Source organism: Poromitra crassiceps (assembly GCF_964638095.1).
Source record: "Poromitra crassiceps genome assembly, chromosome: 19".
In the NCBI taxonomy this organism is placed as follows: Eukaryota; Metazoa; Chordata; class Actinopteri; order Beryciformes; family Melamphaidae; genus Poromitra; species Poromitra crassiceps.
The window spans coordinates 175,001-190,000 of NC_139646.1; the positions used below are offsets into that span (position 1 = coordinate 175,001).

A 15,000-nucleotide genomic window follows, 5' to 3' on the forward strand; every position below is an offset into this window, starting at 1 on the left:
GGCCAGGCAAGGCTGGGCATTACGTCAATCAAAACCAATCAGATTCCCGTCTTGCAATGGTTGTTTGCGCGAGGCATGCAATATGCTGCCTGTAATTCTCTACATGCGTAATAGAGTGTACTCACTCGTGCGAGGACAGAGGGAGCTTATTGACAGATCGTCTGTGGTGCCAACGACCCTTCGGGTTATGAAGGTAAATAGCCTATGTGCATTGTGCAACAAGTTTTCTCAATTCATTTCCCTCTTTGCGATGTGATAAAGGTTTCTCAGTAAGTTATAGTTGATTGCCTCACTGAATTATCTGCTAATACCCAATTTTAGCAGCATAATTTGATGTCCTGGCGTGGCAAGGCTGTGCGTATGACATATCCAAAAGGAATTCCACTTTCCACTCTCTCCGCTGGGAGCGCAGCCGTAATCTCCGTGCAGAGCACCCAGCGCAGAGAGGTATTTGCGCGTAAGAGGTCCTTTTCAAAGCTCTTAGCGCAAACTAATTGCCGCTGCTATCCCACATTTTTGCGCTGAAATGCCTCCTTTGGCATGGGGCAGCCAATGCCCAGTACAATTATCACAGGCATGCACTTGTGTCCGCCCCCAATTTGCATTGCGCACGGCGTTAAACGAGCGCAAACGCTAAATTAGCGCCTTTGGGAAGATATAGCCCTGAGTCTCTTGCATAGGTAGAAAATGACAGCCAGGATATACAATGTTGTCATCAAGAAGAAAAGAAGAGAAACAATACTGTAGTGACTCCATTGACAGTGAAACAGTGAATGGAGACGGACTTTGTGGAGATGTAGCGCTGTTGTTGGAAAATGACAACCAGGGCATTGCACAGGAGAATTATGGCTGAAGGATGGCGACAGGAGAATTGACTTCTATTGCACATGTAAACAGCCTAATCACATTATTCTCATAATCAGAGTAAGAGAAGAGTCACAATGTTTGTTTGCATGTAAACAGAGCCAATGTATAGTTGTTGAGTGAAATCTACAGCTGTATGTCTGTTGGTTGGATTTTGGCATTTGCCATGTTAACGTCAACTATGGCAACAACATCACACATGAGCTAAACCAACAGCTACGTTGCGTGCCTCTGCGTGCCTCTGCATGCCTCTGGGTTCAGACAAACAATGAATGAATGAATGAATGAATGAATGAATGAATGAATGAATGGTTTATTTCGAACATTAACATAAAAGACAATATAAAAAATAATAAGTATAATAATAATACACAATACATTAAAAACATTTTAAAACAAAAAAAGGAAAAAACAATAATGTACAATATTAATCATAATTGCAATAAAAATAACAGTATTTGTTCGAAAAGGAGTAGGAAGGAAGCCTCTGCTTATCTGGTCCTACCCCTATTTAATTCCAAAATAAACTTAAATCAGGTCTCTGTCAACATTCTATTTGATTACTTTTCATAATTTCTTATTTCCCTTTTAACCTGGGCCATAATGTACCCTATTACCATGTGCCCTCACACACACCCCCCCCCCCCCCCCCGCCACCACCTCCTCTTCTCTGTATCCCTCAATCATAATATTTTTAAACTTTTTCTTAACACATTGACTGCCAGCCGTTTTTTTTTGCTGTAGGTAGCTTTTGCCAAGCCGTTTTTTTGAGGATTCTGGCTCATTTTACAAGAGCCGAGGATTCTTTTCTGCTTGGAGTTTGTCAACACAAAGTTCACAAAAGTACTAATAGAATGTGTGCTTTCTCTGTCTAAAAGAGTTAGTTTGTAGAGTTAGTAGTTATGTAGATATTAGCCGTTGAGTACAGCATGGTTTTAGCGTCTGAGAGTGAAAGCTGAGATAATCGCAGTTTTGTGAAATTCAATCAAACAGGCAGAACAGTCACTTTAACCATTTATTTTTGGCATCAGTGAGAGATCAGACATCCAAACAATATAGTTCCGAACGCCCTCTCCTTCAACTCCTCCCTCCGTGGGCGTGTCTAGTGGCTTTCAGCCTGCGTTTGTCACAAGCGAGTGCTCTGCTGCTGCTGCTGCTGCTGCGAGTTTGAGCAGCCTCCCTCCCTGGCAGCGAGTTTGAGCAGCCTCCCTCCCTGGCAGCGAGTGTGGATAGGTCTCACTCGTCTCTTGGGTTTGAGAGCCCCGATGAAGCCCCGTGCGACTCTAGGCTTTATGCTGCCCACCCAGTCCATTTCTGGAACCCCCCACCGCAGCAGCGCGAAAGCGTCCCCGCCTACAGTATGAGAATGAGGCTCGTTCGTTTCTGACTGTAAAATCGCCAAGCCATTTCCTTGAGAATGGAGGAAGCAGCCGCAGGAGGCGGCTGCTTTTGGTTGACTTTCTCTCTGTCGGGAGAGGACCGTCGCCACCTAGCTGGTCGGTAAAATAGATTATACACATTCAATACTTCCAATATCTCCATAGGAGACGCGGGGGGCATTGATCCACGTAGCACCGTCAAAAAAAAAAAAACGATTTGACGTATTAATACGTCAGTGGCAGTCAACGTGTTAAACAGTATGGGTACAATGGGTTGACAGCCTCAGGTTGACAGTGACCTCAATGGCAAATGGTGTCAATTTTTAAAGCCAACGGTAAAGTTATCAACTCAACAACAACAACAAAACACCTCCTTCCCGCCTCATTCATTCACCTTGGAATGTAGTCATAAAAAGATGTCTCAATAGCAACTGTGACGTACTGACATAAAAAACTTTATGGACTGTAACAACAAGCACAACATGCACGCCCTCCTCCCATTCAGCTTGACTGTGGAAAGACTCAGGAGTGGGGGAATAATGGCTTACTGAAAGGACCCGTGTGTTGTAGCATCATCACCTTGTCCTTGACCAATTAAAATAGCAGCCGAACAACCAATTAGATGCTTCCTCGTACTGTATATGAACTATTGATGGACTGTGGGAGCTCCAATGAGAATTGAGCTATGGTTGTGCGAAAGCCCATACACTTTTTAAAAAGTCATTTTTAACACATCTGTGTGTGACTTCTTTGGGACAACGCACACTTGTGTTAATGTTGCAACGCAAGATGTGTAAATAACAACACGTTTTGTTCAAATGTGTTGTCAGTGTTTTCCCAAAGAAGACACACAGTAGATGTAGGCTAAATCTCCTTTGTGTAGCAAAGGCTTGATAATCAAACTTGGTTTCCACGAATTGTATACAATTGAGATTTTAGCTTAACAAAAGATATACAACTGCAATGTTCACAAACATAGACCAGGGCCGTTTCTCAATAAGCGTTCTTGTGTGTTCTTGCGTTCTTGTGTCCCTGTGAAACGTCATCAGTCGCAGCCCAAGTACTGTTCCAATACAAAGTTCACATTTCGCCAAGAACGCTTAAAATTCCAGGATGTGTTCTCGACACGCCCACTTTACCGAGGATGCTCTGGTTGGTGACTTGTGTCAACTTGGCAAGGCAGATATCCCAACATGCATTTCGGCATAAGCAGAGGCAGAACGCAGCAGAGAAGATGCCATAAGCTCCGGAAAGTTTTTTACAATTTAAAGTTTTATTTCATCACTAAATTCATTTCTGATGACTTTTGATGCCTACAAGCAGGGTAGTAGGTTTCAATAAGTGCCACTTTACGAACATTTATGGCGAAAAATGGCAAAAAGTTCCAGAGCACAATTGGCTGCATCTACATCAGCTGAGCTTTTTATTTGTGTAGTACTGCAGGCGGCCTCTGCGCTGGTATTGCGCAATACCCTCAAGAACGCATCGTCTCAAACTGCCAACAGCGTCATGTGTGCTTGTGACCTCGCAAGTTCATTCTTCCAAGAACGACTAGCAAGAACGTTCTCCCCAAGAACACAAGAACAAGAATGCATTCTTGGTATTGAGAAACGGCCCAGGGCTGTAGTCGAGAGACCGAGTCGAGACCACGACTACAAAGCTGAGTCCAATTTGAGACCAATACCATAGCAATGTGCTATCCAAAGCTACCATTGTATTTATTGGATAAAATAGCATATTTTTATTACTTGAAATAGAAGGGAGGTTTCTAAAGACATTTAAACAAAATGAGCGTGTTTTGAGGACAAAATGAATTGTTCATAACATACAGTAGTTACACCTTTACTGGACTCCAGTACTACAGCCCGGCCGTACACCGTCACACGGGTTCCTTGTCATTGGTTTGCGGGAGTGAAGTGTCATATGACTGACTGACCTCAGCGTGGGGAAAAGAGCTGGAAAGTGTGACTAAACATTTAGTTACAAAGAAGCTTCTCCTGTTCCCTGGAGAACTGAATTTAACACACACACACACGCACACGCACATGCACACGCACACGCACACACACACACACACACACACACACACACACACACACACACACACACACACATACACACACACACACACACACACACACACAACTGAAGTGCCAATAGCCACGGTAAAGTACACCCTCGAGTGTAATATTGCGATTATACAACAGTTACCAACAAAATACAAGCTATAAACAAAAGGTGTTGATATTTTGGGGGCCATTTGCTCTCAAAATAACAAACTTTTTGCCGAGCGTTAGTCCGATGCAAGAAATAGTCCCCGTTGAGTCAGCCAGACGTCAGCCAGCCAATATGCTCATCACATGAGTTAACTATAACAAACACCTGTGCAGAAAGCAGCATCTAGCTTACAGCCAATATGCTCATCACATGAGTTAACTATAACAAACACCTGTGCAGAAAGCAGCATCTAGCTTACAGCTGATATGCTCATCACATGAGTTAACTGTAACAAACACCTGTGCAGAAAGCAGCATCTAGCTTACAGCTGATATGCTCATCACATTACATTACATTACATTACGTCATTTGGCAGACGCTTTTATCCAAAGCGACTTACAATAACACATTTTTTGTCAGCAATAGAACAATCAACTATGGAGCACAGTCTGTGACAACTACAACTTCTGAAGGAACAGTGGTACAAGTTTAGGTTAGTGGTACAAGGTTGGTTAGGTTTTTTTTTTTTTTTTTTTTTTAATATAAGGAAAGAGAGAGACGAAGTTAGATCAAGGAGGGCCCAGATGGAGCCTGAAAAGGTGTGTCTTTAGTCTTTTCCAAAAGATCGGCAGTGATTCAGCAGTCCTGACCGAAGGTGGAAGCTCGTTCCACCATTGAGGTGCCAGGGACGAGAAGAGTCGAGATCGGGATGAGCGACTTTTGAGCCCCCGTAGCGAAGGAGGGGCGAGGCGACCTGCACTGGTGGAGGAGCGAAGGGAGCGGTGAGAGGTTTGGAACCTGACCATGGATTGCAGGTACCGGGGAGCTGACTGGTGTACTGCCCTGTAGGCCAGTACCAGTGTCTTGAATTTGATGCGGGCCAAGATGGGAAGCCAGTGGAGCTCCTGGAAGAGGGGAGTGACGTGAGAGAATTTGGGTTGGTTGAATATCAGACGGGCTGCAGCGTTCTGAATGAGCTGAAGCGGTCGGATGTCGGTGGCAGGTAAGCCGGCCAGAAGCACGTTGCAGTAGTCCAGGCGGGAGGAGACAAGAGACTGGACCAGGAGTTGAGTCGCTTCTCTTGTGAGAAAGGGACGGATTTTGCGGATGTTGTAGAGAGAGAACCTACAGGAGCGCGCTGTAGCAGCTATGTTGGCAGAGCAAGACAGCTGGTTGTCAAGGATCACCCCAAGGTTCTTGGCTGTTTGGGAGGGAAGTACAGTGGTGTTGTCAATGGAGATGGAGAGATTTGTAAGAGGGCAGTCTTTTCCTGGGAGGAAGAGTAGCTCGGTCTTACCAAGGTTGAGCCTGAGGTGGTGGGTAGACATCCAGTCGCCAATGTCTTTGAGGCATGCAGAGATGCGAGCCTCGATTTGCGTGTCAGAGGGGGGGAAGGAAAGGAAAAGCTGGGTGTCATCAGCATAGCAGTGATAAGAAAAGCCATGAGAAGAGATCACATAGGCAAGAGATCTGATATAGAGAAGGAAAAGTAAGGGGCCCAGGACTGAGCCCTGGGGGACACCGGTGGTAAGAGGACAGGATCTGGAGAGGGACCCTCTCCATGAGACCTGGTATGAGCGATTCGAGAGGTAGGAAGCAAACCAGGAGAGTGCAGAGCCTGAAATGCCGAGGTCAGACAGAGTGGAAAGAAGGATTTGGTGGTTGACTGTATCGAAGGCAGCAGACAGGTCAAGGAGGACAAGAACAGAAGAGAGGGATGAGGCCTTAGCAGTGTGAAGGGCCTCTGTGACAGCAAGAAGAGCTGTCTCAGTGGAGTGAGAGGCCTTGAAACCGGACTGCAGAGGGTCCAGGAGGTCATTTTGGGAGAGATAGAGAGAAAGTTGTTCGGACGCTGCTCGTTCGAGGGTTTTGGAAAGGAATGAGAGAAGAGAGACAGGTGTCTCACATGTCACAACATCACATGAGTTAACTGTAACAAACACCTGTGCAGAAAGCAGCATCTAGCTTACAGCTCATCACATGAGTTAACTGTAACAAACACCTGTGCAGAAAGCAGCATCTAGCTTACAGCTGATATGCTCATCACATGAGTTAACTGTAACAAACACCTGTGCAGAAAGCAGCAGCTAGCTTACAGCGTTGATGCTAAATGGATTGTTTTGTTGTTAATTTTAATTTATTTGGCGGACTTACTGTTGACAAATGGTTGGAAGATGAGATAAACAAACAAACTGCTGGTTTCCACACAGGTGTTTTAAAGGAGGAGAGGGACAGTAACGTATCAGACTGAAAATACTGCTGTCTGAGATGAAAGAGGGTTGAGAGGCGGGCCGTAGCGTGTCTGTCCATGATTTGATTTGACAGTTCTGGGCACTGGAGTTGGCGTTGGCCAATCCTGGCGTGTTCCGCCCCCAAATCGAGTGTGTTCTGGCGCTAAGCGAGTGGGTTCCAGGAGAACCAGGCTCGCCGAGTCTCACGCCAGTTACGTTAACCTTATTCCCGGAATGCGAGTTTAACTAACCAGTTACATGTCCTATGCATTCTATATCAAATGAAGACATTACTGTTTGTTTTATTTTGTATGTTACATACTTATTGGCCAAGATATTAGTTAGTTTATGGGCTAGAAATTCTGTGGGGTTACAGGCAATATAGGCGGCCATGTTGCCTGCAGAATTTTGGCCGCTGATGTTCTCTGCTGATCAGACCGGCCGGTGGAGTGATATTTTAGTGATGAGGCCGTTCTCGAAAGAATGATTTGAGAACGGTTAGGTGTGCTGTTATGCTCATTTGAGAACGGTCCTTGACCAATCAGATTGCTTGGTCGGAACTGCATGTTGTGTAATTGTCAATCAACTACATCTCGTGTGGCACATTATACATCACACCATCAACAACAATGGACTGGCGGGAGAGACGTCACTTACGCGACTGTTTGTGCGTAGTCTTTCTGATTTATAACTTATAGTACCATAGTTTTACCACAAACTGAGACGTTCTCGTCTTGCAGAGTTATCTTTTACATTAACAAACATGACATGTGTACTCCCGTGGCACAATTCAAACGGGATCAGAAAAGTACCGTATCTCTCCGTTCACCACCATTCATATTTTTTCACACACTGGTACACACTGGTACACACTGGTACACTTTGGCTCTCTATTCAATTCAATTGTGGAGTGGAGAGTATTATTGTGAGTAACACAATAATAAAACAATGAAACAGTGAAATAAATATGGATCTAAAAAGTCAAGCAAACATTCTTAGAGCTAATAAAAGTCTCCAATGTATTATCAGTGGAGCAGCTTCGGGTTTGTCAGAGTTGTTCATGTTACTGAATGTCAAATGTAAAAAATAATAGAAGTTCTTTTTTTTTGTGAATTTAGGTTTTGAGGAAAAACATTGGTATATAATTTGCCCCTTTGTTTCAAAACAAACGTAACATGTCTGAAGTCATTGACTTTTTCAAACTGTGTGTGTGTGTGTGTGTGTGTGTGTGTGTGTGTGTGCGTGCGTGTGTGTGTGTGTGTGTGTGTGTGTGTGTGTGTGTGTGTGTGTGTGTGTGTGTGTGTGTGTGTGTGTGTGTGTGTGTGTATATATGCACGTGTATGCATATTTCAATGTTGGAATGGTGATTAAATGCTATATGGATGGTTACTAAATCAACAAGACAGCATTTAACTGCAGCGATCATGATCTTGTCCACACTACATGGATGATGGATGTTGCATCAGCAAAGTATGATTAATGAGAACACACAAATTAATTTCAAGGGGAGCACTTGTCAGAAGTCTGCACTGATGAAGTGCTGCATCTCAACTGCATGAGTGATGGCAGGTCTGCTCATAATGATCGCTATGATGAATCACGTGGAACACCAAATGGGCAACTCACAGGCTTAAAAAGGCAAACTGAGTTCCTACATTTACAAATTACGTAGCTTATATTTATAATTGTCGCTGTCAGGTGAACAACTGGGTTCTAAACGGGTTTCACAAGACCAAGGGGTCAGAGAATCAAGTGAAAACGTGACAATCACCTCAATTAGATTGACGAGGTTTTCACGTGACAAATCGGCTATTCATAGTTGTCTGTCAATTTCAGATCTGGTTCTACACCAATGACATATTTGAGAATGCAGGGATCCCAGGACCTCACATCCAATACACAACTGTGGGAACGGGAGCCATTGAGGTCATCTCTGGAACATTGGGGGTAAGGATACGTTATATTTGAAACACACTAAGGTGACAGCATCATGTGAGACATATGGTGAATGGGATTCGCCTGAAAACAAGAAAATTACCATTGTCCTAGACTCAGCCCTCAGTCTTAATCCATTTCACTCCTGTAAGACTGAGAATATTACTATTTAAATCTTTGCATAACGTTAGGTGGCGCTGTTGGAAGCCTTGCATCGGAGAACCAATCATGAGTGTTGTGGGCGGGCCTGCTTTCTGGGGGCAGTGACGCTCATGCAGAACCCGTGTCTCGCAAAACATCGCCGCGTTTGCGGAGAAACACATTAATCACTTAGAAACAAACATAACCTGTTAATAGGGCGTGTTTCATCCGGCCCCGGCGGCTAGAGGTCTTTTCCCCAGCGATAAGCCCGACTCCCGAGGCTAACGTTACAGAGCCTGCTGATGACTCACAGTAGCAAGCGGACCACTTCCGGGTAGGAAAAATTATTGTAAAATAAACAACAGGTATAAACTCTCTTTGCAGCACATCAGTGTCTTGCTCTATATTGGAACTATGAAACATTGCATTGCCGCTACCAAATAAAATTCTAATAATAAATGTAGGCGTGTCTGCTGCCGGCCGTTCTCGCCGGGCTCTGACAGACAGTTTCTGACAGTGAAATTCCCAGACGTTTGGTGGCGCAGCTCACCAAACGTCTGGGAGCTGAGACTACCATTGTCCTAGCATCAGAGCATGTTTTCACTGTACCTTGTTCTGTTGAACATAACTCCATTTAAGTAAGCTGAGATATTATTTGCATGGTAAATCCATTTCCAGGACGAGTAGTAAGATCGTGTTCACCACTGACCTATACAGTATAGGTGTTCAAGTATTACATGAAATACGTTGTCCCCTCCCCAGTGCTTTACCATGAAATACTGTGTCCCCTCCCCAGTTCTTTACCATGAAATACTGTGTCCCCTCCCCAGTGCTTTACCATGAAATACTTTGTCCTGTACCCAGTGCTTTACCATGAAATACTTTGTCCTGTACCCAGTGCTTTACCATTGAGCGGCTGGGCAGGAGACCTCTGGTGATCGGCGGCTTCACCTTCATGGGAATCTGCTGCGCTGGGATCACGGTCTCGCTGCTTTACCAGGTACAATGCTGCTTTACCAGGTACAATGCTGCTTTACCAGGTACAATGCTGCTTTACCAGGTACAATGTCCCAATGAACTGTAGGTCTAGGAATAGAATAATGACAGTTCAATCATGAGAGACTCTTAATATAATTTTAACAAACTTTATTGAATCAGAATAGACGGTTTGAGTATGGCGTATGACTCCATGATGTGACGCTCCTCTTGCTTATGAGAGAGGGCGTCGGTGCTGTATGAGATAGGACATCCCCCCTAAGGGGATTTGTTTCCAACAGGAGTCATGACATTGGTGGTGATCTGGGGAGGTGGTGGGATGAAGCTTTTTGCTCTGGAGATGCTGGATGAATGCATGATGCTGACACAAGGTGAGTGATGACTGCACAAGTGTGATTTAAGCTGTGGTGATGGGGGCTTTATATAGTACCAGGAGAAGGGCATTTATGATGTCATAACTGATGTCATTTATGATGTCATAACATGTCATTTGGGAGAAGGGCATTTATGATGTCATAACTGATGTCATTTATGATGTCATTTATGATGTCATAACTGATGTCATTTGGGACGTCATGGAGAAGGTGACGTCGGAGATGGTGACGTCATTTAGTGACGTCATTTGGGCTGAGGGGTATGACAGCATGGGGTGCTCTATTAATGCCTTATTTGGTCTTCCATGATTGAAATTCAGTCTACGACTACACTAACTGGCAGGTTGTGATGTACACTGGATTTGTTGTACCAGTACACCTCGGATTGGACATTACAGTAGCCTGTCAATAGGTCTTACCCCAAATCTCTTAGAGTGACTTTACAGTTGTATTTCCTCTGATCATTTAAGGATATTTCAACTCAGTAACTGTCAACTGTGCAAAGTGTTCTCTGGTGTGTATATATTTATATATACATTATATATAAATATATATATACAGTATATATCTTGTGCTGTGTTTGGTGACTGATGACTTCTGTTTGACCAACCTCAGGCACAAGTGGCCTTGATGCGCTACATCAGTGTGGCCTGCGTTGTTGGGATTATTGCCGGCTTCTGCATAGGACCAGGTAAGAAAAAAATGAAATACATAATAGACATATTATTCATTGCAAGAAAGGACAAGAGGCACTTTCATAATGTCACATTGGCAAAAAGGTGAAAATTTACTCTACTTCAGTCTCCACTATTTATTTTTACTTTTTTTTTTGCACTTACGATTGATCCATAGAGTACCACACGGATGACATATTTTTGTAGGGCCAACTCAGCTAGTCATGCACTTCAGGTTCCCTATGGGGATTTTGGTTAAATGCCTGAAATAAGGTTTGTGGTTAACAAAAGTTTATGAAATCTTTACTCTTCTTTATTCTTAATCTTCACAAATGAGGACCACTTTTATGACTTTTGAAGCATTTTCTGAAATTCGCAATTAAAAGAAAAGTGCATTTACGCTTTGAAAAACATAAAAGTGGTCCTCATTTGTGAAGATTACTGTATCTTGCTGAACACGAACACAAGCATTTAACCAAAACTCCCCATACAAAAATCACATTGACTTTGAGACGAGGGAACCGGAAGTGCTAACATCCAGGTCTTCACTAACATCCAGGTCTTCAGCACTCATTCCTGTAGGTACTCTATTCCAGTCCACACATGCTTGATTCAGCCTGTCCTGTTTGTTCATCTGACATAAGGTAACACTGCTCCCTGCTGGCAGTTTGCAGAATGGCAGGGACCGCTCCTCCCTAACTGCTCCTTCTCTCACTGCGAAGAGATATTGTATTTCATTAGTCCTGTAAATGAGGAAATCATAATTGCCACACTACATCCATTCTTACAGCCATTTGTACGTTGGCTGAGTTGAGTGAAGTGAATTAAGAGGCAATAGTTGACAATGTTGGGAGCCATGTTGAGTGGGCTTGCGAGGGTGATGAATGAGAATGAATCTGGTTTACATAACGTCATTCGTCAAGCCGGCACAATCTATACCTCAGCACACAGACGAGGGTTTCTGTTGCTGCAATTAGATTTTTAATGGCTCATTGTTCATAAGCTAGCAGTGATGAATATGGTTTTCTTCAGACAAAACCTTGCATTCACAATGAAGCCCCCCATACATATACCAGAGATGTTGACAGATTATGGCATAGTTATTGGTTTGACGATATTAAACCTTCCTCTGTGCAATTATCATGCACAGATAATGAGGACTTCATTCGGAAAACTCATCATTACAGCTTTTACAAATGCATATTTCTCCTTCCTACCTCTCAATTCTAACAATGAAGAATTGCGTGTTTAACACTAAGACACCAGCTCATAGATCCCACATATCAAACTAATGAATTGTCTAAGTCCTTGCTAAACTAAACTAAACTGTTGTTTCTTTTGACTGTGGTTCAGAGTTGGAGTTTTGCCAAGTTAACAAACATTCCCCTCCCTATAATAACTGAGTTATGAAGTGTGTGTGCGTGTGTGTGTGTGTGTGTGTGTGCGTGTGCGTGTGTGTGTGTGTTTACTTTATGCACTCACGTAAGATATGCCATGATGGATTGAGAATGTTTTAGTGGAACAGAAATCTACCCTATCAAATAACACAATATGCTTTTGTCATTTGTTTGTGTGTCTCTGTCAAGCTGGTGTCCCCTTCCTGATGACAGCAGAGCTCTTCAAGCAGTCCCACCGCCCGGCTGCCTACACTGTGGCAGGTTGCCTCAACTGGTTGTCCAACTTCACCATTGGCTTTGTGTTTCCCTTCCTACAGGTCAGAGCAAACCTATATTATGTCAGGCTTCATTCACACTGCAGGCCTTTGTGTTGGGAGATTTGCTTATTTGCCGCTTCAGGGCAGAAACCCTAGGCTCGGCCGCTGCACGGGCTCATCGCACGCAGCTCAGCCGCTGTGCGGCCTTGCCCGCAGCTCGGCTGCTGCGTGGCCTCACCTGCTCTTGTTATGCGCAGCACACAATTGCTCAACTTCGCATCACTGATGACATCACTGTCACTGATAATGTCACAATTACTATGACATCACTGATGACGTCACAATGCCTATGACATATTCAGTCCCTATGACATCAATCAATAATTATGTCACTGATGACATCACTGATGATGTCATAGACATTGTGACATCATCAGTGGGACAAAAATGTAAACATACAAACATTGCCCACTTGCTCCCTTTTATATAAAAAAGGATTCCCGATAGTAGGAGGAGAAGATAGATGCCCTTCTCTTCTCTGTGCGTGCAGTAGAAAGTAGCGACGGGCCCCTCCTGCTAGTTAGCTTAGCACAATGACTGGTAGTCAGGGGAATGGCTAGCCTACTCCGGTTAAGTCATCATACACATTGCAACAGCGCCAAAACGCTCTTATGTACATGTTCTGACTCACCCATTCACCACCTTATGAAATAATAATAATGTAAAATTACGAGACATTGAAATTTTCTAAGCAAAAATGTTTTACATAGCCGGAACTCCTAGGAGGGGCGCGTTGCTACTTTCTATACTGCACGCACAGAGAAGAGAAGGGCATCTTACTATCTAATATGGCAAATAGGTGAATCTCCCTAAATGTTGACGTGTTCCTTTAAATCTAATGTTTTTGTCTGTTCACTTGTTGTCTGTCTGACTCATATCCAATATCAGTTTGAACAGACTGATATAACAGACTGAAATGACCTGCCAGTGCATGAACTGTCAAACTAAAGAATGCCTTCTGGGTGTATTGGCCAAAGTACAGTTCATTGTTATGCTACTTCCTTGATTGGAGTCTTTAGCCTCCTTGAACTTTGCTTTGAGGCTCTTGATTTCTGTCGCTGCAGCTAAGTTCCGTTTTGGCCCCTCGGCTGTTTCTATTAGAATTGTTTTGGACACTGGTTCCATTATGCCGATTCTGTCTCTCTGTCTGTTAGCAGGATTATACGTCAAAACTACTGCACCTATTTACATGAAACTTAGTGGAAGGGTGTAGCATGGGCCAAGGAAGATCCGTTACATTTTGGAGCGGCTCCGATCCGGCTCACAAAATGTGCATATCATAGCAAACTGGACTATTGGTCTTGGCGGAGGTCTGTGCTCACCGAGTGCCCTTCTAGTTTGAATTCTGATGACAGTGATCTATCCCATGGAGAGTGACATAAAACCACCTGGATTCTGATCAGTTCCAAACTGCGGTCTTGTGGCCACAGACCAGGGGACCATATTTATCAAGTTTCTCAAAGTGTCATTTTAGTCTTGTGCTGAGAATTTCTACATTTTCTCACACTTTCAAACTCAAGTATAAAAGCAAGTTATCAAATATCTTAAAGCTTAAAAAAATTCACTGTAGCCTATCACCCCCATACAGATGGCTATGGGTTCCTACTGCTACCTGATCTTCTGTGCTGTCTGCTTGGGAGTGGCTGCCTACACCTTCTTCATCATTCCTGAGACCAAGAACAAGACCTTTGTAGAGATCAGCCAGATGTTCTCTGCCAGGAACGGCCTCCTTGAAGACGAGAGCACAGAGTTCGCTCCCACGGCGGATCTTCTCAAAATGTCTAAGATGAATCGCTACGGAACCCTTGAGGAGAAAAAGGAGCGTAATGGGAGAGAGGAAATGTATTACATGGAAGGGTATTAGTTGGACCGAAATGGTTTAGTGTTGGAAATGTGTGTATCATTTGGGTATTTTTGTTTGAGTTGACATCGTCAAACATGGCGGCATCCATAGTGATGGATTATAAAAGTGTTTGTTGACCTAATTTGACGTGTACATGTAATTATGTAATATGTATTTAAATTATTTATATTTCACACTGATTATAGCAATATGTTGAATTTAACAGCTATTTCACCAATAAAATTAGCTAGCCAGTGTTTGTTAGCTAACGTTAGCTATCTACTAAGCAATGTTAGCTGTGTATGTGTTTTTTTTATCCCCAAAAAGCGTGAACAAACACAATAAAGTCGGAAATCTCGAGTTGAAACTTCCAAGTCTTGTCTTGAATGCAGCGATGGAGTAGTCACTGAGTGCGTTTACATGCACACTAATAAACCGATCATTATCGGATTTCTGGAGTTACCTGATTATTCAAGTGGTCATGTCAACAACATAAACCCATATGCTCTATTGGATGAAGGCCGTTATCGGATTGTGAGAAATCCGATAAACACATCCAGCTTTTTGCTGAATCATCTGTTTTATTCAGTGCATGTCCCAATCTCAATGTCCACTCATGGACTTTGAGGTGA

The 15,000-nt window shown here is 43.4% G+C and overlaps 1 protein-coding gene across 1 annotated transcript in view; it reads left to right on the forward strand.

Annotated features, from left to right (window-relative positions):
• The window catches only part of slc2a15b (solute carrier family 2 member 15b), a gene marked incomplete at both ends in the record, with an annotated part of 39,311 nt that overhangs the window by 13,083 nt on the left and 11,228 nt on the right, over positions 1-15,000 (forward strand). The window contains 5 exons of the mRNA XM_083655256.1: positions 8,528-8,638; positions 9,666-9,767; positions 10,753-10,828; positions 12,398-12,525; positions 14,114-14,348. Coding sequence (XP_083511382.1) covers positions 8,528-8,638; positions 9,666-9,767; positions 10,753-10,828; positions 12,398-12,525; positions 14,114-14,348 — 652 coding nt within the window. The remainder of the gene's footprint in view (positions 1-8,527; positions 8,639-9,665; positions 9,768-10,752; positions 10,829-12,397; positions 12,526-14,113; positions 14,349-15,000) is intronic.